This window comes from Pseudorca crassidens, chromosome 18 (assembly GCF_039906515.1).
Source record: "Pseudorca crassidens isolate mPseCra1 chromosome 18, mPseCra1.hap1, whole genome shotgun sequence".
Classification (NCBI taxonomy): Eukaryota; Metazoa; Chordata; class Mammalia; order Artiodactyla; family Delphinidae; genus Pseudorca; species Pseudorca crassidens.
In genome coordinates, this window is record NC_090313.1 from 59,579,030 (window position 1) to 59,606,386 (window position 27,357).

At 37.4% G+C, this 27,357-nt stretch overlaps 1 protein-coding gene across 8 annotated transcripts in view; it reads right to left on the reverse strand.

The window, feature by feature from the left end:
• Positions 1–913: 913 nt before the first annotated feature.
• Positions 914–27,357, reverse strand: part of ZC3H13 (zinc finger CCCH-type containing 13) — a 91,617-nt gene continuing 65,173 nt past the window's right edge. For 4 of the 8 annotated variants that reach the window (XM_067713549.1, XM_067713546.1, XM_067713548.1 and 1 more), the window contains 9 exons: positions 26,243–26,326; positions 25,361–25,904; positions 20,673–20,776; positions 19,145–20,326; positions 17,957–18,475; positions 15,564–15,716; positions 13,662–13,862; positions 10,289–10,452; positions 914–1,752 (listed from right to left, as the gene is read on the reverse strand). In XM_067713549.1, the coding sequence (XP_067569650.1) occupies positions 1,582–1,752; positions 10,289–10,452; positions 13,662–13,862; positions 15,564–15,716; positions 17,957–18,475; positions 19,145–20,326; positions 20,673–20,776; positions 25,361–25,904; positions 26,243–26,326 (3,122 nt within the window). In that variant the 3' untranslated portion in view covers positions 914–1,581. The remainder of the gene's footprint in view (positions 1,753–10,288; positions 10,453–13,661; positions 13,863–15,563; positions 15,717–17,956; positions 18,476–19,144; positions 20,327–20,672; positions 20,777–25,360; positions 25,905–26,242; positions 26,327–27,357) is intronic. The other 4 variants (XM_067713552.1, XM_067713551.1, XM_067713554.1 and 1 more) reach the window with 4 other exon arrangements.

Here is a 27,357-nt window from a genome sequence, read left to right on the forward strand (position 1 = left end):
AAGTGCACAATGACTGTTTCTTGAAATGAATATAACCTTTCAACCAGTAACATTAGGTTACCTGTAGGAAAAGGATACACAACTACTGAGACAGGTAACAGGATTACAGTTTTAACAAAAACCTCTGAAAGGCAATCATCAAATTACAATTTTCATTGGTTTCCTTCATTATCATCATTACTGTCTGCCCACAAATTCTGCAGTGGAGTCCATTTCAAATCCTTCTAAGAGTCCACTTCATGAGATAAATATGTACATACAAAATAAAGCAGATATATTATTTATAAAAAGTAAATTGTTTTATGTATTATTTTTCTTCTAGGATCTTTAAAATAAGAGTGAGGCCTTGACCACATTTGCATTATAAAAAATATAAGTTGTGATACAGTAAAACTGGCTTTTTATGTATAGTTCTGTGAGTTTTCACTCATGTATATATTCAGGTAACCATGTCATCATTCAAAAAAATTCCTCTGTTGTCTTTCTCAACTGGGATTCCTTACCTGAACCAAACAGAAAATAATGTTTCAATTTCCTTTATTCTTCAAGTAAATGCTTACATAAAATCACTTGTATTTATTTCCTCTCTTCAATTTGGTATATTCTCACAAACACTATATAATCATCTCCTCACCACTCTGTATCTGGAGGCAGGTTAATGTAATCAAAGGTTATAGCTCTGAAAAGTATGATGGTAGGATTTTAAAACTCAGATTACATAGGTTGGTTAACTCTTGGTTTGTTTCAAGTATTACTGAGCTATATTTGAAGTACATCCTCCACTATTATTGCATTATTCACAGCTGTCCAGTAATAACTCCAGCAGTAAAATATCTTAAGTATGAAACATGTAATGTTGATGACAAATGTTTTAGAACATCAGGAGTAAGATTAATGAAGAGCAAAGTAAATCTACAACAAGAAAAGGGAAGGTACATTTATTAAAAATAAAAATAGTCGACAGTCTCTGATAACAAACAAAACCATTCAGACTCGAAATAGATCCAATAGACGTTGTAACAATGCACATATATTAAAAAAACCGAAGAGCCATTAAGTAGTTTTGTTACAATTTTAGAAAGGAAAACAGGATTGTGGCTTGCTCCTGCCTACACACAGCATGCAGGCCCAGCCCCACTTTCTGTGTCCTGTGCAGCACAGCGGTGCATGGCGTGTGTGTTCATTCAGTGAACACACTGTTTCTGGAGAAAATCGCAGTTTCTGTAAGGATGATCCAGTACATAAATTAGTGGCTCCATTTCATAAAAAAATCTGTGTAGGCAGGAAGAGCAGGGATGACCGTTTTCAAAGTCTTCAGTTTTAACAAAAGGTACAGAATAAACTACTAAATCTAGATGCTTTCACATTATTTTGCATGAGTATCAAGTACTGTGTAAAAATTTTTGTAAAATCTTGTTAGCCAAACTACTGTCTTTAAATCAAAGTTTGTCACTCTTTTAGCATGGCTGATAAGTTTTTTCTGCCTTTGTCACTAATAACACTTGTCAAACCAAAGAACTTTGAAAAAGAATATGCACTGATAAAGGGAAATAGTACCGAAAATGTGCCTGGACTTCAGTCTTAAGACACACACAGTTCCTGTTGGATACTAGACTGGGAGAGTTTATTATCTTCAGTCTTTTCAGGTCCTGAGGTGTGGCAAGTAGTCTTCCGCTTAAATAATCGAAGACTCAGTCGTAAGAGTTCATTGTCTACCACTGGAGCATTTGTATAAGCTTGTTTTACGGTGCCCTATTTGGAGAAAACAAAAACAAATTAAACATGTACATTATTAGTTGACAGTAGAAAAGACAGGTTAACTGCTAACAAAAATATCAGTTATAAGAAAAATTCGTTAGTGATGAATATTAAATTAGCTGTGTTGGATATTTAAAAGCAAAATTAAGAAATGTCTGCAGACTCAAGGAATCTTAGAAAAGAAAGCAATCTTTAGAGGGCACCTAGTCTAACTTCTTGCTCAAAGCAGGAATCTTCTCAACAATCCCTGACAGGTAATCAAGTAGTTTTTACTTCATTATTTCCAATGACAAAACAACGAAAAACACTGCACATTCTATTGTTGAACGGTACTATTTCTTCCACGTTTTGAAATAAAATCTCTTCTATGGAGCTACACACTAATTCAGTCTTACTTTCACATGACAATCAATTCTCTGAAGAGAAGCACCGAACATTCCATACTCCTTACTGGTCTGTTGATATGACATAAGATGTAGGCTCCAGAACTGAACAAATTCTAAAGAAGACAGCTGATCAGTGCAGTCTACTGAGAAACTAAGCTGTAGATGGCTATTATTGGAGCTTAAAGCGACCTTAGCAGTTTTGAAAGTTATTGTCATAAAATTTTGTTAAATGTTCTCCAACCATGTGTAGAATGAAATAAAGATTTGAATATCTCCAGCATTCTGCTATTTCTCTTCTAGATCTTTAAAGGAAGAGTGATGCCTTGACCACATTTGCATTATAAAAAATATTTTATAAGTTGTGATACAGTAAAACTGGCTTTTTATGTATAGTTCTGTGAGTCTTCACTCATGTATATATTCAAGAAACCACGACCGCAATCAGAAGTGTCATCATTCAAAAAAATTCCTCTGTTGTCTTTCTCAACTGGGGTTCCTTACCTGAACCAAACAAAAAATAAGCTGAGCTTCAATTTCCTTTATTCTTCAAGGAAATGTTTACATATAATCACTTGTGTTTATTTCCTCTTCAATTTGGTATATTCTCATAAACACTATATAATCTCCTCACCACTCTGGAAAATTTTTTTCCTTGAACTTCAATTTAAATAAGTTTCTAGTATATTTCATTATCTAAAGAAACTTTGCAAATGAAAAATATTTCACAGGAATAGACTATTTAAAATTTTTTTCCAGGTGGAGGGGAAGATGGCGGAAGAGTAAGACGTGGAGAGCACCTTCCTCCCCACAGATACACCAGAAATACATCTACACGTGGAGCAACTCCTACAGAACACCTACTGAATGCTGGCAGAAGACCTCAGACCTCCCAAAAGGCAAGAAACTCCCCATGTACCTGGGTAGGGCAAAAGAAAAAAAGAAAAAACAGACAAAAGAACAGGCACAGGACCTGCACCACTGGGAGGGAGCTGTGAAGGAGGAAAGGTTTCCACACACTAGGAAGGCTCTTTGCGGGTGGAGACTGCGGGAGGCGGAGGGGGGAGCTTCGGAGCTGCGGAGGAGAGCATAGCAACGGGTGTGGAGGGCAAAGCGGGGAGATTCCCACACAGAGGATCGGTGCCGACCGGCACTCACCAGCCCCAGAGGCTTGTCTGCTCACCTGCTGGGGTGGGCGGGGCTGCGAGCTGAGGCTCAGGCTTCGGTTGGAGCGCAGGGAGAGGACTGGGGTTGGCTGCGTGAACACAGCCTGAAGGGGGTTAGTGCACCACGGCTAGCCAGGAGGGAGTCCAGGGAAAAGTCTGCACCTGCCAAAGAGGCAAGAGACTTTTTCTTCCCTCTTTGTTTCCTGGTGTGTGAGGAGAGGGGATTAAGAGCGCTGCTTAAAGGAACTCCGGAGACGGGCGCGAGCCGCGGCTAAAAGCATGGACCCCAGAGACGGGCGGGAGACGCTAAGGCTGCTGCTGCCACCACCAAGAAGCCTGTGTGCGAGCACAGGTCACTATCCACACCCCTCTTCCTGGGAGCCTGTGCAGCCTGCTACTGCCAGGGTCCCGGGATCCAGGGACAACTTCCCTGGGAGAATGCATGGCAGGCCTCAGGCTGGTGCAACGTCCTGACGTCCTCTGCTGCCCCTCTGCTGCCGCAGGCTCACCCCGCACTCTGCGCCCCTTCCTACCCCCGGCCTGAGTGAGCCAGAGCTCCTGAATCAGCAGCTCCTTTAACCCCGTCCTGTATGAGTGAAGAACAGACGCCCTCCAGCAACCTACATGCAGTGACGGGACCCAATCCAAAGCTGAGCCCCTGGGAGCTGTGAGAACAAAGAAGAGAAAGGGAAATCTCTCCCAGCAGCCTCAGGAGCAGTGGATTAAAGCTCCACAATCAACTTGATGTACCTGCATCTGTGGAAAACCTGAATAGACAACCAATCATCCCAAATTGAGGTGGACTTTGAGAGCAAGATTTATTATTTTTTCCCCTTTTTCTCTTTTTGTGGGTGTGTATGTGTATGCTTCTTAGATTTTGTCTGTATAGCTTTGCTTCTAACATTTGTCCTAAGGTTCTATCTGTCCCTTTTTTCCTAAATAATTATTTTTTAATTTAATAACTTTATTATATTTTATATTTCACTGTATCTTCTTTCTTTTTTCCTTCCTTCCCTCCTTCCTCCCTCCTTTCTTTCCTTCTTCTTTTTCTTTCTTCCTTCCTACTTCTAGTAATTCTTTCTCTCTACTTTTTCTTTTATTCTGAGCTGTGTGGATGAAATGCTCTTGATGCTGCAGCCAGGAGTCAGTGCTGTGCCTCTGAGGTGGGAGAGCCAACTTCAGGACACTGGTCAACAAGAGACCTCCCAGCTCCACATAATATCAAACGGCAAAAATCTCTCAGAGATCTCCATCTCAACACCAGCACCCAGCTTCACTCAATGACCAGCAAGCTACAGTGCTGGACAACCTATGCCAAACAACTAGCAAGACAGGAACACAACCTCACCCATTAGCAGAGAGGCTGCCTAAAATCGTAATAAGGCCACAGACACCCCAAAATACACCACCAGACGTGGACCTGCCCACCAGAAAAACAAGATCCAGCCTCGAACACAGGCACTAGTCCCCTCCACCAGGAAGCCTACACAACCCACTGAACCAATCTTAGCCACTGGGGACAGACATCAAAAACAATGGCAACTACGAACCTGCAGCCGGCAAAAAGGAGACCCCAAACACAGTAAGATAAGCAAAATGAGAAGACAGAAAAACACACAGCAGATGAAGGAGCAAGATAAAAACCCACCAGACCTAACAAATGAAGAGGAAATAGGCAGTCTACCTGAAAAAGAATTCAGAATAATGATAGTAAAGATGATCCAAAATCTTGGAAACAGAATAGACAAAATGCAAGAATCATTTAACAAGGAACTAGAAGAACTAAAGCTGAAACAAACAATGATGAACAACACAATAAATGAAATTAAGAATACTCTGGAAGGAATCAATAGCAGAATAACTGAGACAGAAGAACGGATAAGTGACCTGGAGGATAAAATAGTGGAAATAACTACTGCAGAGCAGCATAAAGAAAAAGAATGAAAAGAAGTGAGGACAGTCTCAGAGACCTCTGGGACAACATTAAACGCACCAACATTCGAATTATAGGGATTCCAGAAGAAGAAGAGTAAAAGGGACTGAGAAAATATTTGAAGAGATTATAGTTGAAAACTTCCCTAATATGGGAAAGGAAATAGTTAATCAAGTCCAGGAAGCACAGAGAGTCCCATACAGGATAAAGCCAAGGAGAAATACGCCAAGACACATATTAATCAAACTGTAAAAAATTAAATACAAAGAAAACATATTAAAAGCAGCAAGGGAAAAACAACAAATAACACCCAAGGGAATCCCCATAAGGTTAACATCTGATCTCTCAGCAGAAACTCTGCAAGCCAGAAGAGAGTGGCAGGACATACTGAAAGTGATGAAGGAGAAAAACCTGCAACCAAGATTACTCTACCCAGCAAGGATCTCATTCAGATTTGATGGAGGAATTAACACCTTTACAGATAAGCAAAAGCTGAGAGAGTTCAGCACCACCAAACCAGCTTTACAACAAATGCTAAAGGAACTTCTCTAGGCAAGAAACACAAGAGAAGGAAAAGACCTACAATAACGAACCCAAAACAATTAAGAAAATGGGAATAGGAACATACATATCAATAATTACCTTAAGTATAAATGGACTAAATGCTCCCACCAAAAGACAAAGATTGGCTGAATGGATACAAAAACAAGACCCATATCTATGCTGTCTAAAAGAGACCCACTTCAGACCTAGAGACACATACAGACTGAAAGCAAGGGGATGGAAAAAGATATTCCATGCAAGTGGAAATGAAAAGAAAGCTGGAGTAGCAATTCTCGTATCAGACAAAATAGACTTTAAAATAAAGACTATTAGAAGAGACAGAGAAGGACACTACATAATGATCAAGGAATTGATCCAAGAAGAAGATATGCTTGATCCAAGAAGAAGATATAACAATTGGAAATATTTATGCACCCAACATAGGAGCACCTCAATACATAAGGCAAATACTAACAGCCATAAAAGGGGAAATCAACAGTAACACATTCATAGCAGGGGACTTTAACACCCCACTTTCACCAATGGACAGATCATCATCCAAAATGAAAATAAATGAGGAAACACAAGCTTTAAATGATACATTAAACAAGATGGACTTAATTGATATTTATAGGACACTCCATCCAAAAACAACAGAATACACATTTTTCTCAAGTGCTCATGGAACATTCTCCAGGATAGATCATATCTTGGGTCACAAATCAAGCCTTGGTAAATTTAAGAAAATTGAAATTGTATCAAGTATCTTTTCCGACCACAACGCCATAAGACTAGATATCAATTACAGGAAAAAAAACTGTAAAAAATACAAACACATGGAGGCTAAACAATACACTACTTAATAATGAAGTGATCATTGAAGAAATCAAGGAGGAAATAAAAAAATACCTAGAAACAAATGACAATGGAGACACAAAGACCCAAAACCTATGGGATGCAGCAAAAGCAGTTCTAAGGGGGAAGTTTATAGCAATACAAGCCCACCTTAAGAAGCAGGAAACATCTCGAATAAACAACCTAACCTTGCACCTAAAGCAATGAGAAAGAAGAACAAAAAAACCCCAAAGTTAGCAGAAGGAAAGAAATCATAAAAATCACATCAGAAATAAATGAAAAAGAAATGAAGGAAACAATAGCAAAGATCAATAAAACTAAAAGCTGGTTCTTTGAGGAGATAAACAAAATAGATAAACCATTAGCCAGACTCATCAAGAAAAAAAGGGAGAAGACTCAAATCAATAAAATTAGAAATGAAAAAGGAGAAGTAACAACTGACACTGCAGAAATACAAAAGATCATGAGAGATTACTACAAGCAACTCTATGCCAATAAAATGGACAACCTGGAAGAAATGGACAAATTCTTAGAAAGGCACAACCTGCCAAGACTGAATCAGGAAGAAATAGAAAATATGAACAGACTATTCACAAGCACTGAAATTGAAACTGTGATTAAAAATCTTCCAACAAACAAAAGCCCAGAACCAGATGGCTTCACAGGTGAATTCTATCAAACGTTTAGAGAAGAGCTAACATCTATCCTTCTCAAACTCTTCCAAAATATAGCAGAGGGAGAAACACTCCCAAATTCATTCTACGAGGCCACCATCACCTTGATACCAAAACCTGACAAGGATGTCACAAAGAAAGAAAACTACAGGCCAACATCACTGATGAACATAGATGCAAAAATACTCAACAAAATACTAGCAAACAGAATCCAACAGCACATTAAAAGGGTCATACACCATGATCAAGTGGGGTTTATTCCAGGAATGCAAGGATTCTTCAATATACGCAAATCTATCAATGTGATAAACTGTAGTAACAAATTGAAGGAGAAAAACCATATGATCATCTCAATAGATGCAGAAAAAGCTTTTGACAAAATTCAACACCCATTTATGATAAAAACCCCGCAGAAAGTAGGCATAGAGGGAACTTTCCTCAACATGATAAAGGCCATACATGACAAGCCCACAGCCAACATCATCCTCAATGGTGAAAAACTGAAAGCATTTCCACTAAGATCAGGAACAAGACAAGGTTGCCCTCTGTCACCACTCTTATTCAATATAGTTTTGGAAGTTTTAGCCACAGCAATCAGAGAAGGAAAGGAAATAAAAGGAATCCAAATCGGAAAAGAAGAAGTAAATCTGTCACTGTCTGCAGATGACATGATACTATACATAGAGAATCCTAAAGATGCCACCAGAAAACTACTAGAGCTAATCAATGAATTTGGTAAAGTTGCAGGATACAAAATTAATGCACAGAAATCTCTTGCATTCCTATACACTAATGATGAAAAATCTGAAAGTGAAATCAACAAAACACTCCCATTTACCATTGCAACAAAAAGAATAAAATATCTAGGAATAAACCTACCTAAGGAGACAAAAGACCTGTATGCAGAAAATTATAAGACACTGATGAAAGAAATTAAAGATGATACAAATAGATGGAGAGATATACCATGTTCTTGGATTGGAAGAATCAACATTGTGAAAATGATTCTACTACCCAAAGCAATCTACAGATTCAATGCAATCCCTATCAAACTACCACTGGCATTTTTTCACAGAACTAGAACAAAAAATTTCACAATTTGTATGGAAACACAAAAGACCCCGAAGAGCCAAAGCAATCTTGAGAATGAAAAACGGAGCTGGAGGAATCAGGCTCCCTGACTTCAATACCACAAAGCTACAGTAATGAAGACAGTATGGTACTGGCACAAAAACAGAAATATAGATCAATGGAACAGGATAGAAAGCCCAGAGATAAACCCACACACATATGGTCACCTTATCTTTGATAAAGGAGGCGAGAAGGTACAGTGGAGAAAGGACAGCCTCTTCAATAAGTGGTGCTGGGAAAACTGGACAGGTACATGTAAAAGTATGAGATTAGATCACTCCCTAACACCATACACAAAAATAAGCTCAAAATAGATTAAAGACCTAAATGTAAGGCCAGAAACTATCAAACTCTTAGAGGAAAACATAGGCAGAACACTCTATGACATAAATCACAGCAAGATCCTTTTTGACCCACCTCCTAGAGAAATGGAAATAAAAACAAAAATAAACAAATGGGACCTCATGAAACTTCAAAGCTTTTGCACAGCAAAGGAAACCATAAACAAGACCAAAAGACAACCCTCAGAATGGGAGAAGATATTTGCAAATAAAGCAACTGACAAGGGATTAATTTCCAAAATTTACAAGCAGATCATGCAGCTCAACATCAAAAAAACAAACCACCCAATCCAAAAATGGGCAGAAGACCTAAATAGACATTTCTCCAAAGAAGATATACAGACTGCCAACAAACACATGAAAGAATACTCAACATCACTAATCATTAGAGAAATGCAAATCAAAACTACAATGAGATATCATCTCACACCAGTCAGAATGGCCATCATCAAAAAATCTAGGAACAATAAATGCTGGAGAGGGTGTGGAGAAAAGGGAACACTCTTGCACTGCTGGTGGGAATGTGAATTGGTTCAGCCACTATGCTTAAAAAACTACAAATAGAACTACCATATGACCCAGCAATCCCACTACTGGGCATATACCCTGAGAAAACCAAAATTCAGAAAGAGTCATGTACCAAAATGTTCATTGCAGCTCTATTGACAATAGCCAGGACATGGAAGCAACCTAAGTGCCCATCATCAGATGAATGGATAAAGAAGATGTGGCACATATATACAATGGAATATGACTCAGCCATAAAAAGAAACGAAATTGAGCAATTTGTAATGAGGTGGATAGACCTAGAGTCTGTCATACAGAGTGAAGTAAGTCAGAAAGAGAAAGACAAATACCATATGCTAACACATATATATGGAATTTAAGAAAAAAAATGTCATGAAGGACGTAGGGGTAAGACAGGAATAAAGACACAGACCTACTGGAGAACGGACTTGAGGATATGGGGAGGGTGAAGGGTGAGCTGTGACAAAGCGAGAGAGAGGCATGGACATATATACACTAACAAAGGTAAGGTAGATAGCTAGTGGGAAGCAGCCGCATAGCACAGGGATATCAGCTCGGTGCTTTGTGACCGCCTGGAGGGGTGGGATAGGGAGGGTGGGAGGGAGAGAGACACAAGAGGGAAGAGATATGGGAACATATGTATATGTACAACTGATTCACTTTGTTATAAAGAGAAACTAACCCACCATTGTTAAGTAATTATACCCCAATAGAGATGTTAAAAAAAAAATTTTTTTTTCCACTACCAATAACAATGTTATTCAAAACAAATGTTATTCAAAACTGTTAAAGTAAAATAAAAAGTACTATAAATTCTAATAAAATTCTTTCTTTTACATGTGTAAAAGACTGGGAAACCAAACTCATAAAAGCAGATCATGAGACCTTAATTTCACCTTAAAGCAATCAAATGAAGAATATGTCATCCATACTACTCAACAGACATGTTCCAATTTTTCTAAGGAAACAACAGTACCTTCTCATTTTTAACAAGCTGCTTCCGGATTGCAGAATCCCGCCTGAAGCATAATGCTTTACAGCATGGTCCAAGATTACTAAGAAGACTTGCTCTTTCCTCTTTTCGTAGTAATGCAGCCATGTTGAGAGCCCCCAATTCATGTTCAAAAAGATTGTCTGCGTCTTTCAATAAAAAATAAACACATTAAGGTTTCTGAAAATAGAAGTGTTATCAACTGCTTAGATGAATATTCCACAAAGTCTATCTATACTAAGTTTATCTATACTTTATCAAAGTTACCAACAGTGGTGAAAACTATTTCATATAAAGGCAATATGTTCTCTGTGAGAGAACTCCAGTATGTAGTTTTGGTGCTAGGCTCAAACAAAAATAAATACTCTGATAGCCACTTTAAGATATAAGAAAAGCAGAATTGGGAGACAGAATTTAGACACGGATTACTATGGGAAAAAAGTTCAAGTTAAGAATTAGTAAAATCAAATTCAATATATTGTGTACCATCAACTAAAAGTTCTAGATTCAGTACTTTATTATGGCAAGATTCAAATGTAGTAATGTGACTACATTCTGTGAACCCTAAAAAACTTAGGAAAGTGATTAGCTGTTTGTTCGATAATCTGCAAATTTTATCCAATATTTGGTCACAGTAAAAACCTGGGACAATGTATCAAAATCACTTAGTTTTAAGTCATAACATGCACAGTAGGGAGAAAACACTTAATAAAAATAGAGATTGAGTTAAAAATAGACAAGAAATCAAAATTTACAGAATAGGGTCAGTCATTAATCTAAATAAATAACAGAAAGAGTAGTAACTTCAAAGTTAACATTCCAGGAGTTGGCCAAGAGTATGAATGTATCAGGTAGTGTTTCTATAGCAACATGATCAAACAGTTTATTGCTAGAGCCCACAAAGGGAAATAGTAAATAACACCTAGGTAAAAACAAAACAGACATTTGAGAATTAATGAAATTGCATTACATATTTCATTTCCTGAACTGCAGAGCATAAATAGATTAGATAATTAACAAGAAACCTGTCTCATGTAATATACCTAGTTGGTAAGTTATACACCTAGTGAATAGGTTTATAACAAAAGCAAAAATAAATGTAAATAAAAACTCAGAAATAGTTCACAAACTTCGATGTCTATCAGAATCATCTGAGCAGTTTTTAAAAATACAGTGCCAGGGCTCTACCACCAGACCTACAGACTCTCCACAGTTGGAACTAGGATACCTTAGTGGGTATCCCGTTGGGGGAAAAGGCGGTTCCTCAGGTAATTCAGCCATACCAGTGTTTGAGCCAACCAATGACACAGTCATATAATGCAGACTATTAAAAAAAATAGCATCAAACATTCACCACCATTCTACTATAGATACAAATAAAGAAATCTCCATTGAGTCCATGCACTTCCTTGAAAATTGCTCATTAGGACAAATTACTTTTTATTTAAATCTTTTCTGCTTTCACAACAGTAGACTATAAAACACACTTGCAAACCTCCCTAGAACGTATAACATGGCTAAACTTAGTCTTTTCCGGTTTTGAACTGACCAGCACCAAATAACTCGAGACAGATTAAACACGTATATAAGTACAAGTAAACCAAAGGAACTAAAATAACTGGGAAAATTTAGCTTCGAAGAACTTAATCATACTATAATCAGAAAACCTGGACAAAAGCAATTTAAATTTCAGTACATATTCAAGTTTTCTGTTTTAAGCCTTAGAATTTAAAAATTACATAGGGAGTGGAGATATACTTTCTTCAGCACCGGGGCACAGAAACAGACAGAATAGATTAGAAAAAAATCAGTTATTTCACAAATATTTATTGAATACCTACTATGTGTCAGGTACTTTTCAAGGCAATGGCATAATTAGTAAGAATAGATCACTAGACAATACAGCAGTAAACAAAACAGTCCTATTCCTTAGGGAACTTATATTCAGTATCATATATTAGTTCTCTAACAAAGCTATCATACCACCAAAAAATAGGACTACTTGGTAAGGACAATCAAATCCTTCTTTACAGTGTACGTTTTCATTGTTTAAAGTAAGTGATCATTAGTCAGGGACAAACTATAGTCTGATTTTGCTAACTACGCAATAGATTTTAACTTGAAATGCCATTAGCAAGAGACACAGGAGCAAATAGCTGTAGATGTGGATAAGAACTTAGGGATTTCATTACATCATTTTATGCCCAGAAGAGTTACTTAAGATCACAGAACCAATCAAAGTAGAAAGAGTGGGGCAAGAACTCAAGACACTGGTCATCTGTCAGGTTAACACATATTCACCATTATAATTTATGTTTCTTACACATACGTTCTATGTATACTAAGCCATATTAAAATCAAGAGTCTTACTGCTTATGCTAACAGTCGAAGAAAGAACATGGATCATGAAACACATAAAACAATTTTTTTCAATTTAGTAAAAGCTCAATTCTTTTTCCTAAACTTTTTTACTCTAATGAATGTGACAAAACATTAAATAATCTTAGTGCTTTCACCTTTTACCTCCTTTCCTCCTGTTTTACACTCCTCCTCCCCATTAATAAAGTCTTAATGAGCTGCCAAAACATAATAAGCGAGGTACCAGAGAAACAGAAAACAAGGACCCTATAAACTAAAAGTGTTCTGGAATAATGAAAAGCTGTAGCAGTAAGGTCTAAAATCAATGCGATAAAATGTTTTAAACTAAATAGCAGCAGCTCATATTTACTGAGCATCACTGTATGTCAGAAACTATTCTAAGTGTTTTACTTGTAACGACTCATTTGTTCCTCCTAACAATCATATGGAACAATTGATTGGTGGTGTAATTATTCCCAGCTTGTAGATGATAACAGTAACACATAAATAACAGCTAGTAAGTGGTGTGCCTGTTGGAATCCAGGCCATCTGGCCCAGAGATTAAGCTCTTAACCACTTTGTTAAAGGCTCAACCTAAACATCTGCATTTGAGTAGAATTCCCCATTTCCCGGGGGAAAGGGTTGCCAAGATAACCAATTTGCTTAGATATGAACAATATCTAGTTCACTTCCCCAGGCTCTACTTCATTTAGCCCTGGGTAAACCACTGAGCACTTTGACATTAGAACTTACCTGTTAAAAAGTAACTTTGATACAGTCAGATCATTGTGCTATGTTTACAACTTTTCTGTAGGCTTAAATTTTTCTCAAAATAAATTAAAACAAACTTTGACCATGAGGATTAAATACTGAAAATAAGTGAGTCCTCAAAAACAGAAAAAGTTCTTATACTGTAACTGCTACATGAGAACAGAATCCTTTTCAAAGGCACCTTAATGTTTATATTAAACATTATATAGTCAAAGTGGGACGGAATTACCTTTGGGTTTTTCTAAAAGTCTCTGACATGTTTCTTTGACTTTAGTAAAGAGTTCAGAACCAGCCAACTTTTTAGAGATCCCAATTCTCAGCATAATGGCTCCAGGCGTGAATTTTAAGAGTGCAGCCCCAGGCTCTCGTGGTTCTTTTGGATGCTTTGGCATAAGACCAGACCAGTCCACATCTATCACATCTAATGGATCTACAAAAAGTTAAAGAACAGAATTTTATTATACCAAGAAATACATTCTCGTTATCTATAGAGAAATACAGATTCCAAGCCACAGAAAGCATTAAATAACAATATAAATCAAAAAAGGCACATTCTTAAAACAAAAGATTTTCTATATAAGCTAAAATTTAGAATCTTAAGGACCTCTACAAATAACTTTCTCACCAAAGGAAAAGAGGCGAAGAGGTCACAGGCGAGTGCCTCCATCCCCCCCATTTCATTTATATGTGGAATCTAAAATGAAAAGAATCAAACAAAAAGAAAACCAAACTCATAGATACAGAGATCGGTGGCTTCCAGAGGGGAAGGAATGTGAAGTTTAGACAAAATGTGTCAAGGGTATCAAGTGGTACAAAGTTGCAATTATAAATAAATCATGGGGATGTAATGTATAGCATGGTAACTATAGTCAATAATATTGTATTTCAACATTAAAAGTTGCTAGAAAGTATATCTGAAAAGTTCTCATCACAAGAAAAAAAACTTTGTAACTTTGCATGGTGACAGATGGTAACTAGACTTAATGTGGTGATCATGTTGCAATGTATACAAATATCAAATCATTACGTTGTGTACCTGAAACTAATGTATGTCAATTATACTTCAATAAAAAACCCCAAAACCAAAAAAAAAAGGCAAGCAAACAAACACCTAAGCAAACCCATTCCTACAAATAATGCATTTAAATTGCTTGAGAGATCCTCAATGAAAGAACTCCATCATTTCACTATATTAGGTCTGACATTTTGAAGTTTGGTACCAGAGTCATTTCAAGGGTTAATTAAGTAAATCCAGGAGTGTATTTAGTTTGCATGTGTGCATGAATGCACAGACACAGTTTACCTTTTAAAAACAAATGATTCATTATGAAATAAATTTAAGAATCAGGCAGTGGCTAAGATTAAAATTGAGAATAATCTATCCACTGATAAGTCAGAGTTTAGGAAATTAACAAAATAATGTTCTATTCAGAAATATCTAATAGCTGATAATAATAAAGATAACACTCATATATATATTATACATTAGAAAAAACTGTAAAATGTAAGAGCAAATTAAGTCAAAATAAGAATTTAATATTCTGTATACCCAAACAAAGCAAAGACCCTATGATTAAAAAAAAAATTGTTAGTAACAATTAGACTAATTGGGATGATTCAACAAGAACACTGAAGGTAGCTGCTTCATGGTACAGTCACTGGAGGAAGTTCTGGCAATGAATAAAGTACTATAAATGGAAATGATTACTGAATTTAGAAAATTGAGAGAGAGAAGTATATAAACAGTGTTCAAATATAACCTCGACCTTTGAAAATTTCTGAATGGTCATTTCAAAAGTTGGTTTGTGGCAGCACAGTTGTGAAGCTCTGTACCATACACCTACCATCTAGAACACTGCTAGACAATCACTGTTTGATAGGAAATCTTACAATTGTGCTATTTTAAATAATGCCCTTTCCAATTTATAGGCAATGTCTACTTAAAAATGAGCAGAGCATATTAACTATAATTTTCATTTTATTGGCACTTCTATGTTAATTAAAACATTTAATTCAAATGGGAAAATTCTAACTGCATTTTATCAATTCTTACATCATGAAAGGGAACAAAGAATATCACTATACCATAATTAAATATTTCTTACATTCAACCACCTCTGCAAATGATTACCTGGCATCTTCTCCTCATCCTGTTGGTCCTCCCTCTTTTCAGCATCACCTGCCAGAATTTCATCTAGTTCATCATCACTAATTGGCTCATATCCTTCTCCAGCACCAGATCCTAACGAATGCACATCATCTAACTTGGATTCGTCATCTCCTGCTAAACAGAAAAATTAATTTCATGCCAAAGAGAGTGTTAAGGGAAAGGGTTATCTAAGTGAAAACAAAGAGGAGAGGCTGTGCACACTAAGAAAAGTTGAAAAGCATTTTTTTATTTGAAAACTATATTTAATTATTTAAAACACTTGATACCTCCAGAAGAAAACTTAAAAATTAAATTTAGTTTTAATGCCAAGAACACAATATGGACAGCAATATCAAAATAAGTTATAAGATTACAATTAAAATATGAGAAAATCTACCACTAACAAGTTAATGTTGATATTATGTTGTTAATTTTTTATAATAAAACTTTAAGTCCAAAGAAATCTAATTTCAAAAGGATGCATTAATTTATCAAAATAAATTCATTAATTTTAAAGAACTTGCAAACTAATTAGTAAAATTTATTTGAAACTTTAACCACTAGCGTACCTTCCATTTCTTTATTTACCAACTTTTCTCAACTACCTAGGCTAAAGCTTTGTCTCCTGGTGACTTAGTTGTGAACTTGAATTATCATAAAACTATACAGTACACTTAATATTTCTAATCAGGTGTTATCCATACACTTTACTGAGTTTACAACATTAGTTTTCAAAATGCAACAGCATGCTTTATAAAACTTACAGCAAATAAAATATAATAAACTATGAGATGTTTCTAGTCATTCTACTAATTTTCTACTCTATTAAGTTCTGTAGTAATCTCCTCATACCCCCACCATTCACTTCTAAAGTAAACAATTTTAATAACTTCATTACACAGATATACATCTAAACATAAATGCAAATAATAGGATTTTTAACTTTTCAAGCTTTATCAAACTCATTGTCCTACTTTAACTGGATAAAATTTTGCATTTCACAATAGGTAATTCACCTCTAAATTTCTATGCTATGTTATCTGTGATCACAACCAATGAATGGTATATTTTAGGGATGAAGGGCAAGAACTCCTATCACAAGAGAGATATTACAATGATTGGTTAAAATTATATTCAATTATACCCCAAGGTTGTACCTCTAATAAGTACTATGGGTCACAAATTGATGCCATTAAAATTCAAATTTGAGATAAAAATGTGAAGACCACTGAGGCAGAAATGTTTTTGTCAAGTAGAAAAAATATGTTAACAGTTGGTGTATTGGAATATATCTAACCAAATAACCAAAAGATGTAAGGATGTTTATAGTTTTAAAAGAATGTGAACTTTATTCTGGGACTAGTGCTACAATACAACAAATAAAAAGAATATAAAATATTACTGCTTATGTACTAAGTATCCCAGAAGTTTCTTGGGGGCTTGAAGTAGAGAGGTTATGTCAGAACAATGGTGTAGTGGAGGCAGAACTTCCAGAAGAATTTTCAGGGGGGCCATTACTATTGTTAACCTGGGCTATAATTCACCAAAGAATAAGATGCAGAACATGTATGCACAGCAGAACATATTTTCATTCATCAGCCATTTATTGTGTCCTTACTAGAGTCTTGATGATAAAGAAATGAAAAGCTATGGTGCCTAACAAAGGAGTACAGTATAGTGGTGAGAAAACTATGGAAAAATAATTATAATATGGCACAGGGATGCTATTAAAGATGTATAAACAAGGTGCTACGGCGGTTTGAAAGAGTAAAGCACCTTTAGCAGAGAAGGCTTCGTAGAGGAAATAATGCATAAACTGGGACTTGCAGTTTGAATAAGAGAAGATAAAAGGGAAAAGGTCTATCAGGCAATGGGTACGGAGAAGCCTAGAGAAGGAAGCTCATTCAGAGTGCAGAGGCATTAAGCCAGCTTGTATAGCATTATCAGGGGTGAAGGATTGGAGAGTGGATGTCCATAGCTGAGGTTGGCTCTGAGTGGGCAAAAGGGTGGATGTGGCCTTCTCAGGGTCCCTCATTCTAGGAGCGGGAAGTCATTTTAATAAGGGACCTGAGCATGCCCAGATTTTACTATCTGTGGAGGGCTCTGGAACCCATTCCTGCAGATACTGAGGGACTGAGGGACGACTGTAATCATTTATTTCATTTAGGCTTATTTGAACCAAGTCTACCTTGATAGTACTAATGAGTGGAACACATTTTTTAAGTATTATAAGGCTTTTCCTTATAAACTCTATTTTCCCTAAAACAATGGAGTCAATATGTGTATCAGATGACCTTTCAAAAGGAAATATTTGTTTGCTATGAAATCTGAAAAGGAATGGAGCATTGAAACCGACAAAAAGGCGTGACACTCACCTTCCATACTCTCTGTTCTCTCAGCTTTATTTGTATCTTCAAATCCCTGCAGAGATCCTAGATCTTTATCCATTCTTTCTTTATCCAAAGCTAAAGAGTCCCGGAAAGTGCCTTCTAGGTCTCTCTCATGTTCACTCTCCAGTTTTGCTTCACTGCGTTTTACAGACTCTATTTGAGGACTCTCAAAAGTTCTGTCTCTGTCCCTGTCCCTGTCCCTTTCCATAGAATCAGAGATTAATCTCTCCCTTTCCCTGTCCAAGTCTCTCCTTTTGTCTCGTTCTCTCTCCCGTTCCCGTAGTCGATCTCGGTCCCTGTTCCGGGGCCAATCTTTATCGGCATCTCGCTCCCAGTCTCTCTGCCGTGTATCTCTCCTCTCTCTCTCCCGCTCTCTCTCATGCTCGTAACGATCACGATCTTGAAGCCTATCTCTGCTATCAAACGACCCTGATCTTGAATGGACCTGTCGATCTGACTCAGGAGAACTTCTTCTTGAACTATGGCTTCTTGAATCCTGGCGATCTAAAATAAATACACCATATACAAAGAGTTAACACGTGATAAAATGGAAATAAAAGGCTTCATTTTAAGGCCCTTTAAAACTGACAATTTATCTATTTCTGTATTTATTTTAAATTATCCAAAGGACCCATCTTAATGAAAAATTCCATCTCTCAAAGTGTTAATTAAAATATGTAAAAAGCATGTTTCCTTGTTTATTTCCACTATAACCACAAAATATCTTCAAAGAAATAAATACATAAACTGTTTAAGCAGTAAAAGAAATGATCATTTCATTATCTGACCTCTTCCTATCCCCCTACCTTATTTTCTGTGGTCAAAAGAGAAAGTATTGGTTGCAGGAAGAAGAGGCAGAAGGTTAAAATTTTAGGCATCAATAGAGGACTTGAATACGTAAGTATTTCCACCAAGATATACTACTAAAATCCTGATATTAAACTGACTTCATTGAATGTACCTCTACTATAATGCTGCTAGTAATGTGATAACAGGTAACATTTTGGCGGGATGGTTAAGCTTTTAGGTTCCTTGAAATTTAAGGCAGCATATAAAGTAACCAATTTAGCATTTACTTTAAAATTATGATTTGAACAAAGCAAAAAACTGTACAAAATATACAAATATACTAACATAGGAAACAGTGGTTAGATTATACTTCATTTTCATTACCTGAAGAAGTACTTCGACTGGGTTCTCCACGCTTTAGCTGATCAATCCTAGATTTTCTCTCTCCTGTGATTTCTAGACTTTTTGTTTTTTCTCTGTCTCTTGAGCCACTATGCAGTACTCTCTTTCGACCACTTTGGTCATCCCCACTTCGATGTGCAGAATCATTGGACGGGGAGCGGAGACGGCCAGATGTATGACTACGATTACTCCGATTGCTGCCAAGGCTGCTACTCCTCTTTTGATCCACTGGCTTGCGATGTGGTGCATCTTCTATAGTAACATGAGGTGCCTCTACCTTTTCCACTCGTGTTCTATGGCATTTTCTATGTGAGTCTTCACTGGTAAAAGTGTTGGTGGTGTTGGCTGGGGTGGAAGAGGTGGAAATGGTGGCGGTCAACGTGTTGAAGGTGGTGGCAGCAGGAGTCGTCGTCGTGGCAAGAGGAGGAGGAGGAGGAGGAAGAGAAGACGGGGAAGGAGTCCTTCCAGGAGTAGCAGCTGTGGCAGCGTGCTCTGCTTCTGTCACCTCTGCACGGTCAGGCACGTCCTCATCAGACCAGTCACTGAACGCTGTATCTTCTTTCTTCTGAGGATCCTCCATAGTGCCATCCTTATCATTGTGCATTTCAACCAATTCCTCCTTGGCTGTGATAGGGGGAGTCCGTGGGCCTCTCTTCTTCTTACTCTGCTGGACTGCTTCTTCATCAGAAATGTCAGAATCACCTTTGGACCTTTTACGCTTTTTTTCAACGGTTTTCTTCTTCTGTCCTTTTTTTGGTGAAAATACTTGACCATCTTCAGACGTTGTCTCTGTGTTACCCCTGTCCATTCCAACATCATCTTCTTTCTTTTTCTTAATAGGTTTCTTCTGAATTTTTGCTTTTTTCTTATTTTCATCATGAGCTCGATCAGATGTGTCTCGATCTTCACATGGGTGGTGTCCTATCATGTCTTGTGAACGAGTTCTTGAGCTCTCCATGATTTCTGTCTGTTCTCTCTGCTTATCTACAGAAGAAACTTTCTCTTTGAACTCCTGCTCTTCATAGCGCCTTGAACTTTCTTTTCTTTCTGGTTTACGATCTTCCTCTTTCCACCTACCCTGCCTGTCTTCTGTAAGGTGGGATGGACTAAGAGAACGAGATTCTTGAGGTCGAACAACCTGGCTCAAGAGTCTGTGTTTTTCATCTATACAAAAAGATAAAAGTAATCACACTTTCACCATGTTAACAATATTGCATGCTACCTATAAATAATAAACCAATTTCTCCCTTTTCATTTTAAAAGTTTAAAAATAACAACTTCAGTAAAAATAAAACTATGGCTTTACTACAACTAGTAGGAAATGACAGTGCCATTATGGTAGAATGACTATTTCTAACACATACTTTAGTCACAATGGGAGATATTCAAAGGCAGTAGAGCAAGAAAACATTTTAAATCTCAATTCATCATTTCGTATTGATGTGAAAGAATGGTCTCGTGGTTACAAATGAATATGACTATAGAAATGTGGAAAACAGATCCTGCTTACTTTTATCATCTCCACTGTTGTAGGTGTCACTGTCAGGAGAATGTTCTCGCCGGCGCTTAGGTGACTGACGAGGGCTAGGACTCCCTTCATTTCTATAGCGCTTCCTAAATTGGACAAATGTAATTTATAAAATTCCAGGGGATGAAAAAGATTTCTTTACTACATTTTTACTATTATTTTTTGCTGTAACTAGAATGTATAATTGTAGGATTATAATACTATCAGAAGCTAGTGGGAAGCAGCTGCATAGCACAGGGAGATCAGCTCACTGCTTTGTGACCACCTAGAGGGCTGGGATAGGGAGGGTGGGAGGGAGGCGCAAGAGGGAGGGGATATGGGGATACATGTATACATATAGCTGATTCACTTTGTGGTACAGCAGAAACTAACACAACATTGTTAAGCAGTTATACTCCAATAAAGATGTTAAAAAAAAAAAGAGGGCTTCCCTGGTGGCGCAGTGGTTGAGAGTCCGACTGCTGATGCAGGGGACATGGGTTCGAGCCCCAGTCCGGGAAGATCCCACATGCCACGGAGCGGCTAGGCCCGTGAGCCATGGCCGCTGGGCCTGCGCGTCCAGAGCCCGTGCTCCGCAACGGGAGAGGCCGCAGCAGTGAGAGGCCCGCGTACCGCAAAAAAGAAAAAAAAAAAAGAGTGACAGAGTATGGCAAGAAAGAAACAGAAAAAAATAGAATGAGAAAATGGTAGTGATGGAAATTCTATGGTAATTTTCTATTATATAAATGAATGAATATCCAATAATCAATAAATTATGAATTTTAGGTCTCAAAAAATAGTGTATTCCTGCTTCATCCAGAACTTTAAATGTCCCGTCACAATTAGCAATCTAAGTAAAGATAACACTCAAATGAACTTATTCACAAAACGGGAGTTTGTAGAAAGCAAACTTATGGTTACCAGGGGATAAGGGTGGGGAGGGATAAATTGGGAGACTGGGATTGAGATATACACACTACTATATATAAAATAGACAACTAAGAAGAATCCGCTGTACAGCACAGGGAACTCTACTCAGTACTCTGTAATGACCTATATGGGTAAAGAATCTTAAAAAAAAAAGAGTGGATGTATGTATATGTATAACCAACTCACTTTGCGGTACACCTGAAACTAACAGAACATTGTAAATCAACTATACTCTAATAAAAACTAAAAATAAATAAAGGTTAACACTGGCAAAAAATAAAGAGAACACAATTAAAACCAAAAAAAACAAACCCAATACTCTCAGAGCTATCTATATCATACAAAGGGCATTCGGCATGTTTGATAAAATTCTTCATTTGTTAAGACTTACAACTGTGGACTTCAAATACATGGCACCACCTCTTATCTTTTTCATGTAGATGTAGAATAACTCACTGAAATTCACCAGATTTAACTACTACGAAGTGGTAACATATAGCAGAGCAATCAATGTACCCTCTACTGAAAATTATTCATTAGTTTTACCTTTTTATGGTATAGAAATACCTTATGTTGGGAAGTCAAACGAGAAAATCTAGTATTGGCTTTGGAGTCAAAAAAGACTTGAGTTCAACTTCTAGTCATGTTACTTATTATGCAACCTTAGGTAAATTCCTTGAGGTCATTCTTAGCTTTCTCATCTGAAAATAGCTGAAAAAATGGGGGTCCATCTCATAAAATTGCAATGAGGAATAAGTTCGTTATGTCATAAACCCAGTGCCAGTCATGTTGTGGGTACACTGTAAAAATCGGTTTCTTCTCATCTCTTAGAACTATATCATCTGCTTGGTGACAAATTAATAAAATAATTCATATGTTCACTATATTTCTTGTTCTTCAGTTAAACTTCAAATGACTAGTGATTTATACCTCTGGATACTTAAGTTATTCTAGTGTTTTCCTATATTTTTGTTAAATTTTGACCACTCTTTTTTTTTTTAAGCCAGCAATGTTTGTAAATACTATGGCTAAAAGTTGAGAAACACTGCAGCACATGAGCACATTTTCTCCTTGACAGCTCACTCATATAGATGAGTAGCCAGGTGGAAAAGGAGACCCCAGATGTAGTATGACAACTCACAGGCCCAAGCTTGTGCAATTCCTTATCAAAAGCTCCTGCCATCATTAGGCAGTCTCTGTCCCCATTCTTTGGATCTGGGCTGGCCCAGTGACTTACTATGACAGGAAGATGTGGTGAAAATGACAGTTTAAGTTTGGACATTTACGACTCAAGAGGCCTTGCAGCTTCTGCTTTTGCCTTCTTGGTATGTTTCTACTATCATATGCAAAAGTAGAGTTTAGACTACTGGAGGATGAGAGGTCATATGGAAGAGAAAATAAGATGCCCTAAGCAACAGCCAGCACCAACTGCCAGAAATGTGAGTGAGGCCACGTGGGTCACTCAGACTCAGCTGAACTGCCAGAATGACTGGAGAAGCATGAGTGATCCCAAGTGAGACCAGGAGAAGAGCCACTCTGCTGAGCCGAGACAAAATTGCTAACCCACAGAATCATGACCAAATACATGGTGGTTGTTTTAAACTTCTAACTTCTCATGTGGTTTGATACACAGCAAGAGGTTAATTGATAACATAAGAAAATATAAAACATGCAAAAAAACGAAATTTAATTTCAAGGAAGTATCTACAGAAACAAAATTAGAGTAAAATAAATACTACGGCAATTCAACAAACCTTCCTCATAACCATGGTTAAAAACGAAAGTGCTGGATAAATTCAGCTACTGAGATGACAATATAATTGATGAAAACATCAAGATGTTAACCTCATATAACTAGTTATTTTATAGAGCTGTTGACTCCTAAATTTCTGGGGCCCTTGTCAATGCTTGGAATGTCTAGCCACGAAAAACTAGAAGAAATTTTGGCTACTGTAAGCTGAGATCAGAAGCATGTAAAATATAATCAAAGCATAGGATTAAATAATAATAAATAAATAGCAAAGATTTCAGAATTTTAATCTTAGAAGATAGAGAGTTAAAGAGGTCAGAGGAGAGAAGAGAAATAATAATGTACTGTGTCCCTGCATGTGTGAAAGGTATTATCAATTTTATGTTAATGTGAGATTTTTTTTTTAATGTGGCGAGAGGGAAGCGAGAGAGTGAACTACAGAAAACCTTGGCTGCAGACTGAAGGGAAGGCAAGACCTAATGGAAGAAGCCTCCATTTCTGTGCTGCGTTGTTTGTTTATAACCAAAATCCATAAGAGCAATGATGAAAAAAGCCTAAAGCAGAGAGTGTATTCACCATGAGGCAAATAAGGTAGAGGTAGAGGCAAAGAAATTGAGGATATATAAATTATTTCCAGTTTGTCTTAACAAACTTAAATATACCCTCTATTCTAGTTGGTATTTGGGAAAAAAAAACAATTTTGATACGTTTGGTTTTATGTCTATAAAACCTCAAAATTGACCAGAATCCAGATTTCTCATGGCTATAGTGATTGGCTTAGCTCTCTTATCTAACTCCTCTACTGATGAGAGCCCCAGCACAGAGAGGGCTACTGAGCTGATAGGTATAACCCTGGGGTCATCCTAGCCATCATTTCGGTAAAAGCCTTCTGAGTCTAAAACTAATACAGAAAAAGAACAGTGGAGATACACCACTCTATGTTTGTTTGAGAATCTGGATATAGTCACATCAAAACAAAAACTAACCCTGGACTTCCCAGATACCAGAGCAAATAAATTCTTACTGATATTAAAAAAAAAAGAAAAACAAAGAGAGAGAGAAAAGAAAGAAGAGAGAAGATGCCCTCAGATATATAAGATAATAAGAACACATCTTTTTATTCCAATAATCTACTATAACTCCACAACCCAAGAGAGGATACCTCTCTATCTCTCATCTCCTTCTAGCCATGCAGTGGTTCCAGAATTTCCTCTGTTCTAAGACACTGTAAATGCTTCTGCAGCCTGGGGGTAGTGACTCTAGACTTATACGTACACAGAACTCATAAAGGATTATCAGGAATAGCACAAGCATTATGTCTTGGTGACAAGCCAACTCCATTAACTACTTATAAAGTGGATATGATGGGACATAAACCCACTGATGCTACCACTTTCAGGTTGGATTCCTGTTAAAAACAAGTCTGTAGCAGTCAAATAAACCAATGTACCATCAAAAATGGCTGTAATTGGGCTTCTCTGGTGGCACAGTGGTTAAGAGTCTGCCCGCCAATGCAGGGGACACGGGTTCGAGCCCTGGTCCGGGAAGATTCCACATGCCGCGGAGCAAATAAGCCCGTGCACCACAACTACTGAAGCCCACGCACCTAGAGCCCATGAGCCACAACAAGAGAAGCCACTGCAATGAGAAGCCCGCACATCACAACTAAGAGTAGCCCCCACGCACCACAACTAGAGAAAACCCGCGCACAGCAACAAAGACCCAAGCCAGCCAAAAATAAATAACTTAATTTTTTTTAAATGGCTGTAATCAAACAGTAAACAAGAATTATTAACTATATCTCTTGGATACAGAAATAGTAGAATGAGAAAACTTTTTTCCTAGACAATTCAAAAGATGTTGAACACCAAATACATATAATAAAACTAAAATACAGGAAAATGTGGAGAGGAAAAAGAATTAAGAGGATATTAGGGGCCCCCGAGAAGCATTAAATGGAACTTTCTGAATTCCTCACTGACATGTAAAAAACTGGTTCACAATCACTTACTTTGATTTTCTCTCCTCGTGCCCATCTCTTGGATTCCTGTCTTCTCGGATATCTTCCCGCTTTTCTCTGCGGTCCTCTCGTCCTTTGTCTTTGTCTTCCCACTCCCTCTGGCGTTCTCGCTCTTTCTCCCTTTCTCTCGCTCTTTCTCGCTCTCGCTCTCTCTCCCTCTCCCGCTCTCTCTCCCGCTCCCTTTCTTCTCTCTCCCGCTCCCGCTCTTTTTCCCTGTCTCGCTCCCTCTCTCTTTCCCTCTCTCTATCGTGGTCCCGATCTCTCTCTCTTTCCCGGTCTCTCTCTTTCTCCCTCTCTCTCTCCCTCTCCCGTTCCCTAGCGCGCTCTCTTTCTAGTTCTCTTTCTTTCTCTCTCTCCCGATCCCTCTCCCGTTCCCTCTCTCTCTCCCGCTCCCGCTCTCTTTCCCGATCTCTTTCCCTGGGCCTTTCATCTCTTCTATCATCCGTTCTGTCTACTCTTCGTTCCTCTCTTCTTTCATCACGCTCAATCTCGTCATTCCTTCCCTGATGTCGAATTGGTGAGCTTGGTCTTTGATCTACAATGAAAACCAAGTTTTGTCAGTGATTAATTTCACAGATGACAGTATGGCAAATCTTACATTTTATCTGTGTATAGGGTCACACCGGCAACAAATATAAATCAGGTACTGTATTTACTTTTAATTTAATCATCCAAATAATCACCACTAGATGTTTAAAAACATTTCTTTTTCTTAAAGGTAATTTTTATTTGCCCTCTAACTACCATGTTTTCTGCTCCCCATAACCCCCCTCCCGCCTCCCACTGATCCACCTTGGATCCTTCTCTGCATGCTCCCTACCCTACCTCCAGCCCACTGCTCCAACCCCACTTTCTGCCATCTCTACCCTTCACCTCTGATCTTCTCTGTCCCCCCAGCAGGACCTGAGAACACTGGTGGCAAAGGATAGGGGCAGCAGGAGGTGAAGAAGATAAGAGCTGAAGGAAAAAAAAAATTTCCCTCGTAAGTCACACCTCTAATTTCAGGCCGAAATATATACACATCAAAGTGCAGCTATTATGTGAGGAAAATATAGTAGAACAAAACATCTGTCAATATTTGTTGCTGCAACATCAATTTATCATAAACTAGAATATTAAGGGTACTGATGCTTAGCAATCTTGAAATAATCAAATGTAAAAAGTGTTTCATATTAGTGATATATATTTATAATTAATAACTACTAATCGACTAAAAATTTTATTTAATCATATAACTGATTACTCAGATGAAGAGCTGTTTTCTTAAAATGTTAAATGATAACCCCATCACATTTATATATATATATATTTTTTAATACATGAATCATATAAACACAAACTGAATGCATGCTACCCAGTATGCCCAGTTGAGCAAGAAATTAGTCTGGGATCAAAAGATGTCTAAGAAAATGGCATGAACTCTTCCACACAGATAGCCATTTTTGAAAGTAGGTCACTGTGCTATGATCTAGGCTACTGCGATATCTCTATTTTCACACTACACAGTACTGTTTACTAGTTAGTCATAAAAGGCATACTACAATATGGCCAACAGGTTTGTAAGTGTAATCTCTGACATCAACTTATTAAGCAGAATAATTTTAGGATATTTTTAGTGAAGGGTTCAATCTAATAATTTGAATTTCCTTTCTTATCACAGATGAAAAATTTAAGAATTACCCATATTTATTAGATCAAGACATGAAAATTCACAGAATTTTAAAGCTAAAACAAAACAAAGCTAAACCTTGTCCAGCCCCTTTACCCCTTTTCTTCTTAGAATTTATGGTCAGAAGTTGATTTGTCAAAGTCACAGAGATGGTAGATAACTTGGAACATCCGGACTAGAAGTCAATTTTCTTAAATTCTTTTTTACTTTTGCTGAAACCAGTTTAAATTTAAAATGGTTCTATTGTACTGCACTCTAGATTCCTGGAAGGGTGTACACTCATGTCTTAGACTGTCTGAATTCTTGGTTTGGGGATCAT